Source organism: Saccostrea echinata, unplaced genomic scaffold (genome assembly GCF_033153115.1).
Source record: "Saccostrea echinata isolate AGI-Se365-2 ecotype Australia unplaced genomic scaffold, CSIRO_AGI_Sech_v1 ptg000014l, whole genome shotgun sequence".
Classification (NCBI taxonomy): domain Eukaryota; kingdom Metazoa; phylum Mollusca; class Bivalvia; order Ostreida; family Ostreidae; genus Saccostrea; species Saccostrea echinata.
The window spans coordinates 17,310,639-17,332,350 of NW_026889763.1; the positions used below are offsets into that span (position 1 = coordinate 17,310,639).

The following is a 21,712-nucleotide window of genomic DNA, read 5'->3' on the forward strand; positions in this document are numbered from 1 at the left end:
TTTGTAAACTTTTTTGTAGATAGTTTGCTTTTATTTGCTCTTGCTTATTTGCCTTTCTCTTTAGAGTTACATATTTATACATATTCATCGTATATTGCAGATAAGAATGAAGTACTTGTATGGGGTTTTGGATCATTAGGACTGGGACCTAATGTCCAGTCAGCCAGCACTCCTCAGACCATACCCCCCACATTGTTTGGTCAGAATGAATTAGCACCTGACAAACTTGTCAGTGACATTGCTTGTGGCATCAACCACTTTGCAGCCAGAACAAGTGTGTATACATTTAATCTACATAGATCTTCTAGATCTGCATTCTTTGGAATCATTATTGTTCATGGGGGATCAATGTTTGTGGATTTTGTGGGTCAACCTTACCCACAATTTTACATCCCTATGAATGATTTTTTTTTTATCAACGTAACACCTCAATAAATTTTTTGCATAAAAATGTTACCCATGAAATTACATCCAACAAACAGGAAAAATTTTGGTAACCCATGAACATTGATCCCCATGAATTAAAGGGGTCTGGACACAGATTTGAAGTTAATATTTTCTCAAATTTTCTGTATAATATGATGGCATATATGTTGCTATAGATTTCACATGGAAATATAACAAAAGTGTGTTCAGAAACTTCTTTAATTTGGAAATTATTGAAACTATGAATTTCGGGATGTATGTATTCCTTTGTAAAACTTTGCTTAATATAGCCCCAACCAAGACTCAAGAGTCATGATTTGAACAAACTTGAATCTGTACTACCTGAGGATGCTAAGCCATGATTGGTCGTATTTATTTGGGGGGAGGGGGGGGAGGTAGGGAGGGACCACAATTGGTTATCAAAATTTTACTAAGGAATAAAAGGAAAAATCTTTCAAAAGCTTCTTCTCAAGAACAGCAAAGCCATGATTGGTCATATTAATTCAGAAGCATCCTTAGGTAGTGTAGATTCAAGTTTGTTCAATTCACCCCCCCTTTTATATTTAAACTTTTCAATACTGTACTTCCTTTTCCTAGCCAAAGTGCTCAGGAGAGCGATGTGGCCCATGGGCCTCTTGTATAGTAAAAATGCATTAATTCTTTGAAAATTTTCTTCTTTGCTCCTGGGTGTTAAACAAACTAACTAAGTACATAGTTATGAAGAGCAAGGGTGTCTCTTCCAAAATTGTGAATTTCATGGTCCCTGGGTCAGGGGCTATGGTGTTAGGGCGGGGCTCTATGGATTATATAGTGAGTGTTCTTCTCTGCTCCTGGGTTTTATTTAAACAAACTAAGTGCATGGTTATGTTAAGCAAGTATGCTTCTTCCAAAATTATGAAATTCATGGGCCCAGGGTTGGGGTTCTGGTGAAAGGGGGTGCTCTATAGACTATATAGTGAAAATATTCTTTTCTGCTCCTGGCTATAAAACATAACTAGGTGCATAGTTAGGGTGAGCAAGAGTGCTTCTTCCGGAATTGTGAGTTTCATGGCCCCGGGTCAGACGTTCTGGTGTAAGGGTGGGGCTCTATTGATAATGTAGTGAAAATGCATGGATTCTATCTAATTATTCTGTCTGCCCCTTAGTGTTGAACAGATAAAAAAAGTGCATGCATTTGATAAACAAGTTGTTACTGAATACTAGATTAATTATTTTGTTGATCCTGATCATCCTATATTTCTATTGCTTTAGGCAACAAAGTTTCATCTTTCAGTTTATTTTATACTCTATAGATCCTCTAAATTGTTGTATTATACTCAGGTGACCGTTAAGGCCTTTGGGCTTCTTGTTGTAATAAAGACTTAGATTTAAGATACATGTATAACAATATAGAAATGTTAGCATTTCTATCTATGAAACAGTTAAATGCCTGAAATAATAATTCAACAATTATAATTGCAATTGTTTGAAATTTAATTTACTAGATGAAATCCCGCGCAAGCGCGGGGAATTGAATTTATACCACTACCGACAGAATATATATTGTAGTTAATTTCTACTGACAGCCTACAGGGTTATAGCAGGAAGAAATACTTTGTTCAAAATCCCGCATGTGCTCCCCCCCCCCTTTCGTAAAAGCTTGAAAAAAATAACAATTTCATTAATTGATGTTTATTTTGAAACCTGTTATACTATGTTCATGATGTTATGGATATTGTACTTCAGATGCTCTTATATCATTTCCGTCAAGGATAAAAGCAGTGAATATTCACATTTTACTGATAAATTGATTTGGGGGGGGGGGGGGGGAGATTCACAGGTACTTGGGTCTTGGGTTATGTATATGTATGTACCTTATTGATATGTAAAAAATGTACTTTACTTTTTTTTTTTTTTTACATATCAATAAGGTACATACATATATATAATCCAAGACGCAAGTACCTGTGTAAAAATTAGCTTTTAACGCCCTATGAATAGGCTGAGTATTTGATACAAAAGACTGTATTCAGAAAAAAAAACTGAAATGTATTGATTAAAGCACAAAATTTTACAGCTTTGATTGTATTTGAACAATGTCTTATTCATTAATTTTCTCTTTTCATGTAAGCAAGTTTATTACGAAGTAGAAATTGTACTTCGGGTTCGTCGCCACGATGCTCTCGGTGAGGCATTTTACTGATAAATTTATTAGGAAAACCTACTACATATATGTAACAGTCTTTCGATATATAAATTTATTCACAACTTATAGTGTTATCAACGATTTACCATTATTTCAATGACCATTCACACATAAGCTTTTTTTATGTTCGTCTCGTTTTTCTTTTTAACATCGGGCTCGATGCTATATGATGTTCTAGAAGCTTCCGTCAATATTAAGATCGGTGAATGACAAAAATAATTTGCACATTTCCCTTTTTTATCGGTTATCACAACTTATTTCTTTTATGTCTTTTAAATCAAGTTTTGATTGAATAATTCAGTGTTGACGTTTTATGAAATAAATAAACGATTGCTTGTTGTCAGTTTAATTGAAAATTGCCAGAAACTTAGATCCGCCAACCGGAAACGCCACCATACTCACGTTTTTGCTATTTCATGGCTCTTTATAGAAAATAAAAGTAGACTTTTAATTTAATGTACGATACTTACAATGCGAGTGAAATCTAAATATAGTTTACGGACACCATATTGTATCTAGTGTATTCTTAAAGGAGTAAGTAAAAACTCTGGTGCATCCGTTTCGGAGTTTATTTGCAAAATTTATTAATTTATAAGTATAGATATTCATTATAAACTGTTCCTTTGTTATTAATCTATTTTCACCCAACAATTGATCACTATGATGCCATGCTTTAATATGATGATGTCACATTACATTTTACTGAGACAGGAAATGTGCAACTATATATATATATAATATATATATATATATATATATATATATATATATATATATATATATATATATATATATATATATATATATGAAAATTAAAAATAACAAGGCAACAATGTTAGTAAAACGTAAGCGCTTTCATTACTTCTTCAGACTTTTTACAATTCAAAACAATTCAAACATGTGACGTTATAACGCTACCTGATGATAACGTCAACAACAATGCAATTCAAAACAATTCAAACATGTGTATATATATATATATATATTTATATACTGTAAACCAACTATCATTCGTGTGCAAAAAATATCCACGAGTTTTGGCCATACTTTAACTTGGGAATATTAATGGCCGGGAACCATTTATTTTGCTTTATATTGGTAGAGAATGTGCCCTCAGTCGCAAAATTAAACGTCGTGGACTGATTTCAAACTGACGAATCGTGAATAAAAGATGACACGAATAATAGTTGGTTTGCAGTATTCAAGACATTGAGATATTAATGCATATATAGTCCTTGATGTTTGAAAGTAGAAGAAAATGCCATTTTCATTGTATTTTTAACTTTCAGATGATTTTGAAATGTTTGTATGGGGGAAGAATCAAAAAGGCTGCTTGGGGATTTATATCGCTGAGAGAATGGACCAGACGTACCCATTCAGGGTAGGGAACAGCTCCTACCACTCATCTCTCAAATAAGAACATGTTTTAATTAAGGAAGTCTTAAGCTATTTTATATATGCTTCCTGTGGGTATTACATGATCTAAGTCTCGTTTACTTAAAAGATCATGACTATGCAATCTGGTGTAAAAGTATTTTTCCATAGTTTTTAACTTAGATATTTTATGTGTTTTTAAGATGAAGGTCATGAATGCACAAGTCAATTGTAAAAAATATGTTGTTTTGATTTCAGGTGTCTGTTCCAGCTGAGGTCCTGCGAGTATTTTGTGGGGTGGATCACACGGTGGTGATGTGCAGATCATTTTCTTGATGAAGAGTACTGAAGTAACCACATGTTATTGATTGTTGACTTTTTATTTTGCATGTTTTTACCTGGCATCCTAAATGAAGAGTATAAACTTTGCTTTGACATTTTTTTGATTTCAAAACAACAATGTTAACATTAACTTTGGTAGCAAATTGGTGAGGGTTTCCCAGTTACTTCACTTCAATTAAAAAGAAATGCCAAGTGTGATTTTAGTGTATTCAAAATTTCACATTTTAATTAAAATTAGCAGATTTTATGTAAAGTTTTGCTCCACATTTGTGACGTCACAATGTGAAAATGACGTCAATATGTAGATGACTTGTGACAAAAAATGGTTGACTCAGTCGTACTAGAGCAACAAACAGCTGTGAAGTTTAATGTATATCTTGGAAATTCCTTTGCAGTAGCACATAATAATTTGTACAAGGTTTATGAAGACAAAAGACTTGCCAGAAGTTCAATCATTAATTAGATTGATTGTTTTAGTGAAGGAAGGGAGATGGAAAAAAATTATGTGTGTTCTGGTGCCCAGTGAAAGTAAGCTGGGGAAGAGATGTGTCCTTAGTTGAGCAGTTTAATTGTTATGAAAGATCGCCAAGTTACAGTTAGAAAAATAGTTGAATATCTTAACAATAATATAATTATTAAATCCCTAAAATATTGTTTACTTTAGACTTTAAACAGATATGATAAAAAGAAAGCGCCCATACTTTATTCACATTGGATAAACGACACTTCTAAGTCAAAGAAGTCAGGTTGTTATGGTCACCATGCTCATTCTGGGGAAGGACATCCTTATCCATCCATCCTATTGCCGAGATTTTGCCATTTCTGACATATGGACTGTTCTTGTTATAAAAAATAACTTGCATGGTAAGAAATATAAGACTTGAAAAAATCTTTAGCTTTCGTGAACAGAACGCTATGGAGCATGTCACTTGACCGCCTGGATCATGTAATTCGCGCATAGGCAGAACGGTGGCAGATGTGCATTAAAATCAGAGAAGACTTCTTTTGAAAATAATGAACACTGAAACCTAATTTTATTTATTATATGGAAGTAATTCAATTAATTTGCGAACTTTTTAATCACCTCTCATATATTGAATGGAAATGCTAGGCATTGAATACAAAAAATGGTTAACCCCTCTCCCCCAACTCCATTTTTATAAGAGTTTCAGAGGATTTGCACTGTCATACTTTTTCAGTAGCATTTTGGTCAAACGCTTAAGTTAAAAGGGGGCATATCTCCCAGAAAAAAATTGAATCAGAATTTCAGGGGAGATGTCCATGATCTCCATTTATGCCAGATTTTGAGTACACTATAGTAAGAACAAATTGTGAATTTTAAAGAAGTTGAGCATGCACAATAATCACACACATATTAATTAGTTTTTATGGAAATTACAGGCATATTTCATTTTCTCAAATTTTGAAAAATTTTATTATGCCCCCGGATCGAAAGATCCCAGGGGTATATTGTTTTTGGCCTGTCTGTCTGTTTGTCTGTTTATCTGTTTGTCTGTTTAGCTGTTTTTCTGTTTGTCTGTTTGTCTGTCTGTCTGTTGTCAACTTTAACCTTGCCCATAACTTTTGATTGGTTGGAGCTATGACTTTCATATTTCACATGTGTATTCCTTGTGACAAGACCTTTCTTTGGATACCATCATATTTGACCTTTTGACCTTGACCTTGGAGTTTGACCCACTGCAAAATTTTATGAGACTTTAACCTTGGCCATAACTTCTGAACAATTGGTGCTTGGGGTTTCAAACTTCACATATGTATTCTTTGTGACAAGGCCTTCCTTTGGATACCAACAACTTTAACCTTTTGACCTTTGACCTTGGAGTTTGACCTACTTTTGAAAAACTTTAACCTTGGCCATAACTTTTGAATGGTTGATGCTAGGGCTTTCATACTTCACATATGTTATTCTTGTGACAAGGCCTTCCTTTGGATACCAACCATTTTGACCCTTTGACCTTGACATAGGAGTTTGACCTACTTTTGAAAAACTTTAACCTTGGCCATAACTTTTGAATGGTTGGTGCTAGGGCTTTCATTCTTCACATTTGTAATCCTTGTGACAAGACTTTTCTTTGGATACCAACCACTTTGACCCTTTGACCTTGACATAGGAGTTTGACTTACTTTTGAAAAACTTTAACCTTGGTCATAACTTTGGAATGGTTGGTGCTGGGGCTTTCATACTTCACATATGTAATCCTTGTGACAAGATCTTCCTTTGGATACCAACCACTTTGACCTTGACCTTGACGTTTGACTATTATTTAAAAAACTTTAACCTTCGCCATAACTTTTGAACAGTTGCATCTAGGTATTTCAAATTTCACAGGTATATTCCTCGGGACAAGACCTTTCTTTGAGTATCAACATTTTTTATCTTTTGGCCTGGATTTTGACTTGCATTTGAGAAACTTTAACCTTCGCCATAAGCTGCCATACGGGGGCATCAGTGTTTCACAAACACATCTTGTTTTTAGCTCTACTGGTCAGAGACCAGAAGAGCTTATGCGATAGTAAGGTGTCCGTCGTCCGTCCGTCTGTCTGTCTGTCTGTCTGTCTGTCCGTCTGTAAACAATTTTTCAAAATGCTACTCCTCCTACAGTTTTGGTCTGATTTCAGTATAACTTGGCACACAAGTAGACTATACTAAGATACATAATTCTGTGTATCGGTTTTTGATTTCGATGAACGGTGTTGCCATGGTTACTAAAAATAGAAATTTCTGTGAAAAATATTCAAAATGCTACTCCTCCTACAGTTTTGATCTGATTTCAATATAACTTGGCATACAAGTAGACTATACTAAGATACATAATTCTGTGTATCGGTTTTTGATTTCGATGAACGGTGTTGCCATGGTTACAAAAAATAGAAATTTCTGTGAAATACTTTCAAAATGCTACTCCTCCTACAGTTTTGATCTGATTTCAATATAACTTGGCACACAAGTAGACTATACTAAGATACATAATTCTGTGTATCGGTTTTTGATTTCGATGAACGGTGTTGCCATGGTTACTAAAAATAGAAATTTCTGTGAAAAACATTCAAAATGCTACTCCTCCTACATTTTTGATCTGATTTCAATATAACTTGGCACACAAGTAGACTATACTAAGATACATAATTCTGTGTATTGGTTTTTGATTTCGATGAACGGTGTTGCCATGGTTACTAAAAATAGAAATTTCTGTGAAATACTTTCAAAATGCTACTCCTCCTACATTTTTGATCTGATTTCAATATAACTTGGCACACAAGTAGACTATACTAAGATGCATAATTCTGTGTATCGGTTTTTAATTTCGATGAACGGTGTTGCTATGGTTACTAAAAATAGAAATTTCTGTGAAATACTTTCAAAATGCTACTCCTCCTACAGTTTTGATCTGATTTCAGTATAACTTGGCAAACAAGTAGACTACACTAAGATACATAATTCTTTATATTGATTTTCTGATTTCGATGAACATTGTTGCCATGGTTACTAAAAATAGAAATTTCCTTGAAATACCTTCAAAATGCTACCCCTACAGTTCTGGTCTGATTTTAGTATTACTCAGCACACAAGTAAACTACACTGAGATACATAATTCTCTGTACCAGTTTCGGATTTCGATGAACAGTGTTGCCATGGTTACTAGAAATAGAAATTTTCTTTAAATACTTTCAAAACGCTACTCCTCCTACACTTTTTGTCTGATTTCAGTATAATGTGGCATACAAGTAGACTACAGAGATACATAATTGGTGTTATTGTTTTTTGATTTTGTTGAATGATGTTGCCATGGTAACTTAAATCAAAATTTCTGTAAAATTGTTTTAAAAGGCTACTCCTCCTACAGTTTTAGTCTGATATTATAATAAATCTTGCCACAAAAGAGACTAAACCAAGGATCATTATTCTGTTTATTGCTGTTGCAATTAGTTTCAAGTCCAAGTGCTACTTTTATCTTCCTTTATAAATACAACCAGTAGAGCTACAGTCTCGTCAGAGACTTCTGGTTATTTTTACATTTCTGCAAAAAATTTTGTCCTGTTTCAACAAAATGATATATATCTATTATTGTATCTGTATAATCACTGCATTTCTGCAAATAACCTGACAGCATCAGTACCTTATACATAAGTATTATGCAAGAAAGGCAAAGACAAACTTGACCTGAATATCTAAGAGACTGTGTAGAACAAATTAGGTGTCTGAACAGACATGTAAGATGTTCTGGCACCGAATTTATATGCAATTATGGCTTTGATTTTAACATAGAACATTTTTAAGTTACATGTATGTATTGTGGCAACTAAAGTGTCATTTTGAGAAATAAAATCTATCATAGTAACTTTTTATATCAATTTGTGGAAATGTGTTGCACTGTAAATTATCAGTCCACCACTCTTTAAGACAGTTCAAATTCTTGGACACTTTTGAGAAAGTGGAATTTTTTTATTTATTGGTCATCATGTGGCCTCAGTTTGTAAAGTTTCACTATAAACATGGTCAGAGTATTTTTTAATTTTATGACTTGGCAATTTGATTTTTCTAGAATTCATTACCTATGACTTTATCTCCTATGTGTGTTGTAATAATGTTCAAAGTATAACTTAGCAAAGAGAGGTTGAAAAGATTTTCCCAGGGTTACCATTTGACAGATCAATATGCTAGCTATATCATCCTCATGTAGATTTGAATTGTTCCGTCCTTGACCTCTGAATGGCTACAATATTTATCTTGTCCTACTACAGTATGTAATAAATTAAAGTTTAAATGTCAACATTTTTAAGTAGAACAGCAAAGTGGAAAGGCATTCAGCTAAAGAATCAAGGATCAAGCATTTGAATCCTCTCATAAATCTTTTTTTTTTTTTGGATGAATTGAAAAACCTTCCTGTGAAAGAAGTAGGTATAATAAGCATTGGTGTTTGTCCAAAAATTTCAATATTTTACTAAGATGAGCTTAAGCAATGGTTAAACGGCTCTGCCTGTCATTCCACCTGTCTGTCTGTAAGCAATTTTTCAATTTACAAAATTCTATGTATGTACTTATTTTGATGGACAAGTCGTCATGGTTGCTTAAAATAGAAAACTTTTCAAGACATAATATAAATTCTAAATTGTTCTAAATCATGTCCCCTGGGGAGTAGAGTAGGGTAGGGACAAACTGAGGATCAGTTTTACATTAGAATAAACAGGACATTTTTTTAGTATCTTCTTGAGAACAACTGGACATGAAAAGATGAAAGCTTCCCAGACATATAATTTAGATTATAAATTGAAGCAAATCATGGCTCTCAGGGGCCACAATAGGGGGATCTACCAGTTTTACATGGGAAGATATTGGAACAAGAACAACTGGATCTGGAAAGATGACAACTTATGTTGAAGCTTCATGACATAATGCAAATTCTGAATTCTTTAAATCATAACACAACCCCCTCCCACCCCACAGGTGGGTTGGGGGGGAGGGCTTAGATTTTGTGGGGTTACAAAAGTGGATCAAAGTTTAACATTGAACTAAATTAAAAAAAATAATCTTCTCAAGAACTATAATGGAACCATAATTTTCAAACATTCCCAATTTAATGTGTAGATTCAATTTTTCTGTTTTACAAATTATGGACCCTGGGTTAGAGTTGGCTTAAATTAGGATGGAACTTTACATAATCTATGTATATAGGAAAAGAATATTTTCTCCATAACTGCAAGTCTATGTTATACATGTAGTCATATTGATATTGACCCCTTGTGAAGATTCAGAAATCCCATAGTCTAAGAGTTGTGATGGAGCCACAGTTTTTATGGGAATTTATTAAAGGGGAAACTTTTGTAAAAAATCTTATAAAAGAACTTAAGGGCTTTATTAGTTACTCAGGTGAAGATTGTGGTCCATGGGGCTGTTGTCATAGCAAACTGAAAATAGAAATTTCTCTGTTCCTCGTTAATAATGCTATTTCTCCCAAATTTCTTGTTTGATTTCAAATAAAACTTGGTATAAAAATAGACTACACCACTATAGAGAATACCTTAGATCAGGTTTAGATTTCCTGGGACTTTGTTTTGTTGCCATGCTTACTTAAAATAACAGAAAGTATGAAATTCTTTCAAAATGCTTCTCTTACAGTTTTGGCCCGATTTTATTGAAACTTTGGAACAGAAGCAGATTATATAGAGCTTTGTTAATCAATTTTTAATTTCTATGAGTAATGTTGCAACATGATCAATAAATATATGTGAAATTCTCTTAAAATACTGCCTCCTTCTGGCTTCAATTTTGGTTTGATTTAGTAGAACTTGGTTCAAGTTTAGAAAGTGTGAAGATATATAATTTTGTTAATTTAAATGATTAAAGTGTACATGTAGCTTTTTTCTTCCACTATTATAAGTCCAAACCAATAAAGCTACATTCTCATCAGAGATTTCTGGTTTAAGAAAACAGATTAATAAGATAATTCTTCGATCTATGTAGAGTAGTCTTATTGATTAAACAACTACTGTTCTCCATGTCCTGGATAAGAATTTTCTGTGTGGATTAATAAGAACACACTGAGGGTGATTTGCATATTTTTATTACACCATTTAATACACGTAATCACTGACAATTAATGATAAGAAGTATAGACTAACCCTATAATAAACATCAAATAACTTATACAAGATGATCTTAAAAGTAGATTGGCAGTTCAAGTACTACTGTCATTTTAAACTATCACCTGTTATTGGAAAACAAAGAAAAAAAATCAAATATTCATTTCTTACAGTTACATTAAACTATTACAAATCATTGGTAAATATTGGAATAATTGAAATAAAAAATATCTTTTTTTTTACATGCTCTCTTTCTGAGCAAAATGATGTTTAATATATCCCTGCCGATAAAGGAGTCCCAATTGAGTGATGGCAAGAAGTCTTGGAATGTGGATATCATTCAGTCTCTGAGCAATTCCTTAAAATAATGGTGGGAGGGTAAAATATATTTTTGAGGAGATAAAATTATGATTTAATTATGGAATATTATAGCATGATTTCTAAATAATGATCTGGTGTTGGTTATGACCTGTCTCTATATACATGCTTCTCTCTCTCTGGGCAGGCATGTAATGATGCTGAACAATTGTGAATTAAAATGTATAATTAAAGATTAAATGAACAGAATAAATAAATGACACAATGAAAATGTTTGGATGAGTAAAATAAATAACACTTAAGACTCTGCATAAAACACTATATATTTTTCATGGTAAAAGGTGCGATTAAAAAATAAAAATATTTATAATTTTATTCCTTTTTAAAAATATTTAATTTTGAAATTCTAGACATAAACTGCAAAATTTGTCTGCACAGCTGTCATAAAGAACAGCTGAGTTTGTGAAAATTATACACTTCAAAAATCTCTTGTTAGGTGGACTTTAAAATGTTCCTCAATTTAAAATATCATTGAAGTTTCAATAAAATGCATGTCAAATATGAATTGTCTCTGGCAATGATCTGCTAAAAGAGGTAGCCATTATAAAGAAGAGTCAGTCTTAAGGGAGATAACTCTATTTGCTATAATACATTTATTAACCTCTGCTTAAGTCATGTAATTGAAGATGTACATCTGTACATGTAATTATATCAAGGTGATTGAAAAACGCTACTGATAATTAACTACTGAGGTAGACATTGGCTAATATAGTATAAAATGTGATTGACTATCAATGCCCACATACTGTAACTTATATGTACACAGTTATTGCTGTATTACACAAAAATTCCTCCACTGAAGATCATGATGAAATACATATACACACACTATAGGACTATAAATAACACACAACTGGATTTCAAAAAATACTTTACACATTTAATAACTAGTAGTATTGCTGGATTACATAGAAAAATTATATTTACAATAAAAATTACAGAAATAGAATTTACAGTGGACATTGTATAAATAAATATGTAAATCTGAATCGACATTAAAACTACACTGATTTAAAACATTTACAGAAAAAAGTGGATACACTTGCAAACATGGAAAATTCTCAATTACAGATACAGTACACTATACGTAGACAATAAAGGGGTGGGGGTGGGGTGTGGGGTGTGGAAGGTAGGGTGAATGTTTAGGATACCTCACGGAATACTGTGGACAATAAAGGGTAGGTTGGGGTAGGGGAAGGGGGCATGTGTAGGATACCTCATGGCAAGAGCATCTTAAATCAAAGCACAAAATATTTATCCCTGAGTTTGGTTTATGAAACTTTAATTACAAAAGGTTACATGATCATTATTGCACAGTGAAGTGGCGATTCCAGTATGAAGTTATGGTGATGTTGTAAAAAAAAAAAAGTCCATCAGAACTAGGCAGAAATATCAAAGGTTTTAACAGACAACATATAGATTAAAAATTCAATAAGACCTAGTAATATTACCTGTATATACTAAAAACATATAACAATAAACAAGAAAGAGCACAGTTTGTGCAGATTTATATTAAGCACATTTTTTATTGAGCACCTTCCTGTTAAAATATAAAAAAGATAAAACTTGCAAACAATTTATTTTAACAGGCTTGTAAACTTTAATGAACAATGGTGATGTAAAGCTATCAATTAGCAATGCTCTTGTCTTTTATTTTAAAAAGGAATGTATTTAAAAAAGTTTTTATATGAAAAAAATTATTTGTAAAAATACTGACCTAAACATGAATATGACCCATGCATTGTTCTAAAGGCGAAAAGTATACAGGTGTGATCTTTTTTTGTTTCTTTTCGTCAGAAGATTCTCCTTTTAAGTGGTAGTTAATAAAATGACTAGCTTTTCTTATGGAAAACCGGGATCGATATCTCTCTTTATAAAAAATAGCAATTTTAGACAAACATCATGCAAAGCACTAGAAGTCAGCAGCACCTGCTGAACAGAATAGTACTACCAAGGTGCATCTGGTCCCTAAACCAAGGTCAAATAATGGTAAAAAAGCATCATTAACAAATTCATGAAAATGAAAAAAAAAAACATTTGCAGAAATAGCACTAATGATTATAGTCCATATGCTGTTTCTACTTAACTCGTCCTTGAGTCAGTCCATTATTATTGCTTTGATAAGGTGGAGAATATTTCAGTTATGTGCTTCCCTGGCGATGTGGAGAAAAAATTCCACCTTATCATGTCCATGGTAACCACACATGTTACATTTGAATGGATTCTTGTAACCATGGTAACCCATGTGCATTGTGTACATGACACAATCTCTAAATGCAATCTCACAGTAAGGACATTCGTACTTGGCACTTTTGTGTCCATTCTTGTCCCTTGGTGTACTGGTTGTAAAGAGATGCATATCTTGTGAGACAGGGAATTGTTTATTGTCTTCACTCCTGTAGTGACCATTAGAGGTCCCTGTGGTGATGGGTGGGGGAACAGGTGCCCCGGTGGTGTCTTGGATGATCTTCCAGGCCAGCTCTGTCCCTCTTCTGACAGCTTGAGGAACATTTTCAGACAAATTACTCATCTCCTCAATGAACTCTTTTGGATCGATTTGTTCTTCACTTGCATCCATTCTATCTTTTGACTCGTTGGCAAAAGTTGGTTCATTAAGTGGAGCAGAAGAGCTTCTCTCATGCTGATCAGTGGGACTCGCAGCAGTGGCAAGTTTCCTCATCTGTTCAAACCTCTGAAGGTCTGTCATTGACTCCATCTCTCCAAGTCTTGGTTCTTTGCTTTTCGGTTCTTCATCATCTCCCTCTTCATTGGTTTCCATATTGTCATACTCATTCATTTCATCAATCTGCAGTTCATCTTCCATATCTTCCATTCCTGAGTTACTTTCTTCCTCCTCCTCTGCATTGTCTGTCTGTTTCTCTTGCAGTTTCAGACAGAGCGTGTCCAGTTTGAAAGCTTTTCCTTTGCGAGATCTTTTTCTGTTCACCACATTTTCAGCAGTGTTCGAGTTTTCACCACTAGACAGGTTTCCACCATCATTAGTTGGATCATCCAAGTCATCTGAAGGTGATCTGGATGATTTTGTGAGGTCAAGTGGACTTTCACGGAATGGCCTTTCTAGATGCAGTCTTGGAGCAGATTGGGACTTTTCAATAGGAACACCTGATCCAAACTTGTTCATCATTTGTTTGATGATGTCTTCACCTTCTGGTGCGTCTGCTTCTTTGGGACTAGCTTTGCCATTTAGGTAGGAACTGTAGTTCATTTCTGGCATGCTGTAATGACTAGTTGGTCTGCTTTCAGGGTTAGGCTTATTGTTTGGTGGTGAATGATGAGGCCATGAGTGGGGACTTGTTTTGGAACTCTCTAGAGTAGGTTGTTCTGTTTTGATATGAAGAGCTGCAGAGGTTGGAATGGATTTCTCAGGTGTAGTTAATTCTCTAAGTGGAGTTACCTGCTGTTGGGAAAGGAAATTCATCTTTCTGTTTTGTTCCTCAAGCAAAGCTTCTGATGAAATACCAAAAATGGAAAATAAGTCTGAGTTTTCTGATGCATGTACTTTCATGACATGACGAAGCAAGTCTTGCTGAATATCTGTGGCAAATGAGCAGAGACTGCACTTAAAAGGTGCACCCATGTTTCCTGGCATGAGGGGTCTGAAACCAAATGGTGAGGATGGCATCATTTTGTTTTGACCAAGATGTGAAGGCAACTTAGCACTGAGTGGTGTTGGTATCATTGGGTGATGGGGTGGAGGCAAACCATTTGGTACCTGGTTGAGCAAAGGCCAAAATGGGGACATCATTCCAGGACTCATTGTTGGAGCCATTCCTGGCAGTGAGTGAGGCATCATAAACTGTCCTACAAATGGGTCAAATTTATCTTTTCTTGGACCCCTTGGTCCCCGTGGTGGTCCTCTCTTCTGTAATAGAGACAATCCTGATGACTCTGCATCAATTCCCTGTGGCAGGCTTCCATCTGTATTCAGAACTGTTGCTGGCTTGTGGTTGTATTTACGCAGATGCAGCTTAAGACTGTGGCAGTACTTAGTGGCATACGTGCAGTCTGCACAGCGATATTGGTACACATTGGTGTGGGATTTCATGTGTGAATTAAGCATGGATTTGTTTACACAGGAGTAATTGCACTTGTTGCACTTGAAAGGTTTGGATCCAAAATGATTTCGGAGATGGTACTCTAGGTGATGTTTGTACTCGGTGACAAACTCACAGCGAGGACATTGCAAGAGTTTTTCCTCCTTGATATGAGATCTAGCATGCTGCCAAAAGTCATTCTACAAAAGGAAATGAAATTTTTGTTAATCATTTTGCTGATAAGGATTATGAATTGTTTTTCATTTTTTTCTCTTCAAGTACACCTCTCACTTCTAAAAGGCTCTTTTTTTTTCTAAAATCCCTTTTCTCAACAAGAAGTTAAAGGAATTTATCCTTTATGAAGAACTTGGCAAGTATATGTATACGACTCTTTTCATTTACCTTATCAGTGGCAACAAAGTCACACTGCTTGCAGCGGAAAATTTTGGGTCTTCCCATGTTGCGTTTGGAACCAAAACCGTCAGGTGACTCCTCCGTGTGAAAGTCCTTGATGTGTCGCTTTAGTCGGCCTTCAGTCCTAGACTTATAATCACAATGGGGACAGATGTGTTCAAAGTGGCATGTCATATGATCCTCAAACTCGGAACGAGTAGTTCCTAAAAAAGAAATTTGGTGAAAATGCATTTTAAGTTATTGATCAACATTGCCTCACCCTAAGGCCTGAATGCTGGACAAATAAACATGAATTTTACAACTTTGCTAGTGGGCACTCGTGTTATCATGAATATATACAGTTTGTCTCTACAATAAGAGGTCAAAGTTATGTGGCACATTTGGTACATATAAATTTGTTCTAATCATAGTTTCTGCAGCTAGGCTGGAGCCACATTGAGAATTCCGAAAGCCAAGAACTCAATTTAAGGTTCATTTATTAAACAGATTTAGAGTAAGGTACATTTAAACATCCATGTATTGTAGATTGGAGTTTCTTTTTTGAATAACCTCCATGTGGACAAAGGTTTCAACCACAATAAGGTTACAAAGTTTACATAAGGTTTTATAGATCTCCTGAACACAAGACTATAATATGTAAATTTGGTATAAAGCAACAATAAAACTGGTGAAATAACAACAGTATCAGAGATTTGTTTGTCAGCAAGAAAAATTAATTCAGGTATGCTTTGTAGCCCATAGGCCTCTCATAATTAAAACTTAGTTTTTTTTGTATCAAACTTTTCTTTTCCTTTTTATAACTGATTCATTGTAAAGTTGATCATATGCAGAGAAATTTTTTTAAATATAAACTGCTCAAACACTTGATAATTTGCTCCATGTGCTGATAATATAATCTTTTTGGAGAACTAACATTGAACCTTTGATCTTAGTTTATCTACCTACATCAGGTAGACTATAAATATATACACAAGTGTTCAATTTGTCTTTTACAAGAAGAAAATTAAGCAGAAAATGAACTCCTTTGACACTTAAATGATCTTTTTCAAGGATTGGTCAGATAATTCTTAAATCATATTATTTTGAAATAAAATACACATTTTTTAAATAAAAAATCCACATAATGTATATTAAATGTCAAATTACTATTCATGTTTTTCCAATTTGACATTTAGAATTGTACTATTAAATAATGTACAATAGTAAAACAAAAAACTCTTTGCCTTACATTAATATACACATAATATCTTGTACATGCATAATATTTACTGCAAGAAAATAGATCATTTATAATTACATATTTGATAAAATATCGGTCAGCCCTGGGCACCACTTATCTTCAATATTTGATTTTAGATAAACTGTGTCTTAAGTCAACATGAGTGAAGTTTTGTACAGGCAGGTTTTTACAGTAACAAAACACTTGATAATGGATGTGGTCACAAAACAACAGGGCCATAAAAGGTTACTACAGCATATATACACCCCTTTTTTGTGTCAACAAAAGACAAGGGGTCAACACAGATATGTAGCACTCTGCTAACCATTTTTAACCTCGCTCAAACACTAAACCTGTAAATCATGCCATCATTAGAAAAAGTTTAAACTCAATAAAAATGAAATCCATTTATCTGGGGACGCTTAAAAACTATTTTATAAACCTGCTTGAAATTCTTGTTAATGGATTTTTTTTCCTCGGTGCTTCAAGATAGTTGTTTATCACTTTCAGAATATCTTGATATCTGTGGAACTGGACAAAGGATTACATATTAGAAACATGGACCTTTTTTATTTAAGCTTTACAAAGAGCAAACATTTTATAATCATTTGTTTATTTTTGTCTCAGTTGAAAAATTTGATCAGCACAGACAAGTATCCTGGAATCATCAAGTTATTTCCATCAAATGTCATACTTCTGTGTTGTCAAAAAATCTATGTTAAATAATTATTTTATATGGCTAACATATCACTGCTGAAAGTGAATTGATCCATTGATACTTTTAAGTTTTTAATGGGGAAAAAAAAAAAAAAAAGCCTAAGTACAGTGTACAAGTACTAATTAAGATAATAGGTTTTTCAGTTTAAATTGGAAAAGTCGGGGAAAAAAAATGCACCCATTTTTAATAATAAGTTTGTAAAAAAAAATGTAAATGTGGGACAGTTTCTGGTTCAAAGGTTGGGCCATTAATTAAGACCATGTTTATTTAAGAATATTGAATACCAACCAGAAAAGCTGCAGAGGTGACAGAAGAAGATGCCCTCCTTGTTTGGCTGGTAGGTGATCTGTCCAGTATTGGGATCCCGTGTGTAATTAGGCTGACCAGTGTTTGGATTTAGGAAGGATGACTCCGATGAATTTGAGTTATCGTCATGGAAACTGTCTGATAGACTGAAGCTCCTCTGCAGGGAGAGATGACCTCGAGGGTTGTCTCCGTCCTGACTTGTTGGGGTTTTGGGAAATCCCACACCAGGGCTAGGATAGCTCCCTCCAAAAGACGACTTAAATTCCTGAAGGTTTGGAGTTGAGTAGCTAGAATAAAATGGCTGTTTAAGATCCGAGGGACTTGGATTTCTGTTAGGATGGTTCTCGTGCCCCTGGGGTGGAGTGGATCTGTCCAATTTCTCAGGAGTGTGAGGTTGCGATTTTAGGGAAGAGTCATGTGATTTAGGAAGGAAATTGTCGGAGCTGATTGTTCCCGGGCTGCTACTTGGTATTTTTTCACCTGTGTCTGCAGCCTGTGGAGACACAATGTCTTTCCTGTAAAGAAAGAATGGAAAGGCTTTTTTATATCAGCTTTTTCTTTATTCATTAAGAACTTCCTACACAACCTTTCTGTAAAATGTTCATCAGAATTTCTATTGGATGATGAATTCAGGAGTCTGTACATTTTTATAAGTGCTAATAAATTACGGGTAAACAAGTTGTAATATATAAAAATCATGAATGAACAATATGTTAGGAAAGTTGTGACATTTTATATGATTTAATTCCTAACTGAAAATACAGAAATATTGTAGCAAGATTCTCACACTCATTACAAGTAAATGTTTAACCTTATCATATTAATACTAGTGTAAATGTAGTAGAGCTATAAAAATTACTGCAAGAGCTACATTAGGACATTTCTCTCGCAGCATTTTCATGCTACAGTAAAACATGCTTTAGCAAAGTGCCTGGAACCTATAATTATGATTTGTTTTTAAGTGTAATTTATAATGTATAACAAGTTCTTAATTCATTTTAAATTTATAGGGAAAGAAAATCACTTTGCTGTAAGTGTGAATTCATTATATGCATATTCCCCATAACCCTAATTTACTGTACTTTCAACTTACCCCACTTTTAAAATTGCACACACTATTTAAAGTGGCATAAAAAGAACTGTCTCTTTAAATAGCAGCATTTTGACCTCAGGACAGATATATCCCTCAAATAAAACTGTCCAAAAGTGCTATTTACAAAGATTATATATAGTTCAAATAAATTGAAAAAAATCATCTAGTGAAATGACTAAAAACATAGGAAGAGTTATGTCCCCTACCTGACCACATCCATCATTGATTATTGGACATTAATTATATTAACTCAGCCCCTAAACTCATCTTGGAGACAGCCTGCATTGTCTCACACACTAACAAAGATATAGATAATACACCAATAATGTCATATATTGTTAACTTTGAACCTGTGGCAGGCATTTTTGCCCTTATGACCATTTTTATCAGGCATTATCATGTTTTTTTCGTGCAGAGAGGACACTCCTCCATCAAAATATGGCGTTTTTCACAGGAGGTCCCGAGTTTCACCATTGTTTTTATCTGATGTGTTATTATCTCTCAAGTATTCAGTGTATACACATTGATAGTGTATCTTATAGTACATCTTTAAATTGAAGAGAAAAAAATCAGACTGTTGAAAATGTGACAAGAGAGGGAGGGGTTATAAAGAGAATCGGTCTGTTGCTAGTTAGACTGGCTGCTGTGTTTCTGGCATGATGCAGACTTTTTTCATCCTTTCAATTTTTTAGTGTTACATAATGCTGAAAATTCAATTCGTTGGAATTTCAATAACTTGACATAAAGGTTAATGTAAATATATATAACTAGATGTTATTAACATAACAAAAATAGATCCTGTTCTCAATTCCTCCTCTGTAACCCCACGACCTGGCATAATTTCATGATCTCATTGCCTATAGTGACCTTGACCTTTGAGACTTGATCTTGAGTCTTGTAAGTCACAGGCAACAATACAGTTTGAATTCCATTCAATCGATGACCTATGCGTTATGGCCTGGTCAGGATTTTGTGTCACCAGATATCTAGACAGACAGACAGACAGACAATCATAGTAAAACCAATATGGCTACTCCCATTGGGAGATACATGAGCTGAATGATACTTGTTTATTGAATTCTTTGTGTGGTAAAGCTGTTTATGGTGTATTTTAATTGTTAACAATCTTAATTGAAAAAGTTCTCAGCAAATCAATTTATATCCACTCTAATCTTTTACTATTATATTATACATTTTATGTACAAACTGTAAACTACAGTAGTTTGTTAGTTTTCCAGTCATGATATCAAAGAGATAAACATTTTGCAAATAAAACCAAACAATTTTAAATTTATTGCTGAAGTGATTTTCATTTCTACTGATGATGTTTATAGCACCCAGGAGGTCAGGTTTGTCTGTCTGCAAGATTTATAAAAAAAAAAAATAAAATAAAAAAATAAATAAATAAAAAAAAAATTTAATTTAAAAAAAAAAAGAGGACAAATTTTAAACAAATCTGGGGAAAGATAAACTCTGATGCAAAGAGAAAATTAAGGATTAAGAAGGTGTGGATGCTAGGCTAGCTGATTTTATTTTTGCATCTTTTGCATAAGGGTACCAATATCTTTCTTCGGAACAGGAAAAAAAAAAGGTTTTATGATATGGAAGTTTGGACCCATGCAAGTCAATATTACCTTAAGTTAGTGACCAGGGTCAATTCTGGTTGCAGAATGGTATTTCTTAAATTTTGTTTTGGTGTAAAATAAATCACCTCATTAAAGTTGGGTTAACAGGGCAGTGAGGTGTTGGGGTCCCCCTAGTTTTTAGTCCCCCCCTTTCTGCTTTGTTTTTATAAAATCAGAATATAATTTCCCAATTTTTCCCTTGCCTATGGTAGCAGATGATAAAGTTGCCATAATTTTAAATGTAGAATCAGGTGTTAATGTTTACCCCCTAAAAGATCACATTAATGATCGACCAGATTAAAATTCAGAATCATTCATAAGTGGTCAACCGGAATTCTTCATATATACACAGTTTTTCTTTAATTTTGTTTATATACAGTATGTATGCAGACAAATAGAAGATGTGTGGAGGTGGGTATTTCCGGAATTCATTATTTTTCAACCAACTGTGATGATTGTCTCCAATAAAATTATTAAATTCTCCAGGAGAGAATCCTCCCAAACAAAACACTGTCAAAACACCAAGTGTTAATCATCTGTTATTTTCTCATTAGATAAGGATTACAAAAAGAAGGAAAAAAGGAATATTAAATTTTAAAATGTCATTGCGTAATGGAGATTGGAAAAAAAAACCTCCCCAACTTACCTTTTTTTCTGTATACAGCTTGCAATTTTTCATACAAGTATTATTTTTTAAAGCCTTTCCAAACAGGAATTAAACAATTCATCTCAAAGGTTGCACGCGTATGTCAAATCCCACACTATGTAACTCCTTAGGAAGGTCACATTGTTTTTAAAAAAAAAAAGTGCAATTTTTTTTCCTCACTCTCGATTTTTATCACTACGATTGTACACCACAGGTGAATTGTTTTAAAGAGTTTTATAGCACAGGTCAGAGCAAAAAGTCAGGTGTCCAAAGTGCTTGTCACAACGTGAAACTTATCTTCCGAGAGCCTCACCTTTTTTTATGACAT

The 21,712-nt window shown here is 33.9% G+C and overlaps 2 protein-coding genes across 2 annotated transcripts in view; one reads left to right on the top strand and one right to left on the bottom strand.

Annotated features, from left to right (window-relative positions):
- The window catches only part of LOC133186867 (RCC1-like G exchanging factor-like protein), a 55,197-nt gene extending 50,672 nt beyond the window's left edge, over positions 1 to 4,525 (top strand). The window contains exons 10-12 of the mRNA XM_061322239.1: positions 101 to 274; positions 3,901 to 3,992; positions 4,244 to 4,525. Coding sequence (XP_061178223.1) covers positions 101 to 274; positions 3,901 to 3,992; positions 4,244 to 4,321 — 344 coding nt within the window. The 3' untranslated portion in view covers positions 4,322 to 4,525. The remainder of the gene's footprint in view (positions 1 to 100; positions 275 to 3,900; positions 3,993 to 4,243) is intronic.
- Positions 4,526 to 13,249: 8,724 nt separating this feature from the next.
- LOC133186859 (protein hunchback-like) overlaps positions 13,250 to 21,712 on the bottom strand; it is a 29,187-nt gene continuing 20,724 nt past the window's right edge. The window contains exons 2-4 of the mRNA XM_061322225.1: positions 18,003 to 18,535; positions 15,766 to 15,980; positions 13,250 to 15,563 (exon numbers count right to left, since the gene is read on the bottom strand). Coding sequence (XP_061178209.1) covers positions 13,446 to 15,563; positions 15,766 to 15,980; positions 18,003 to 18,535 — 2,866 coding nt within the window. The 3' untranslated portion in view covers positions 13,250 to 13,445. The remainder of the gene's footprint in view (positions 15,564 to 15,765; positions 15,981 to 18,002; positions 18,536 to 21,712) is intronic.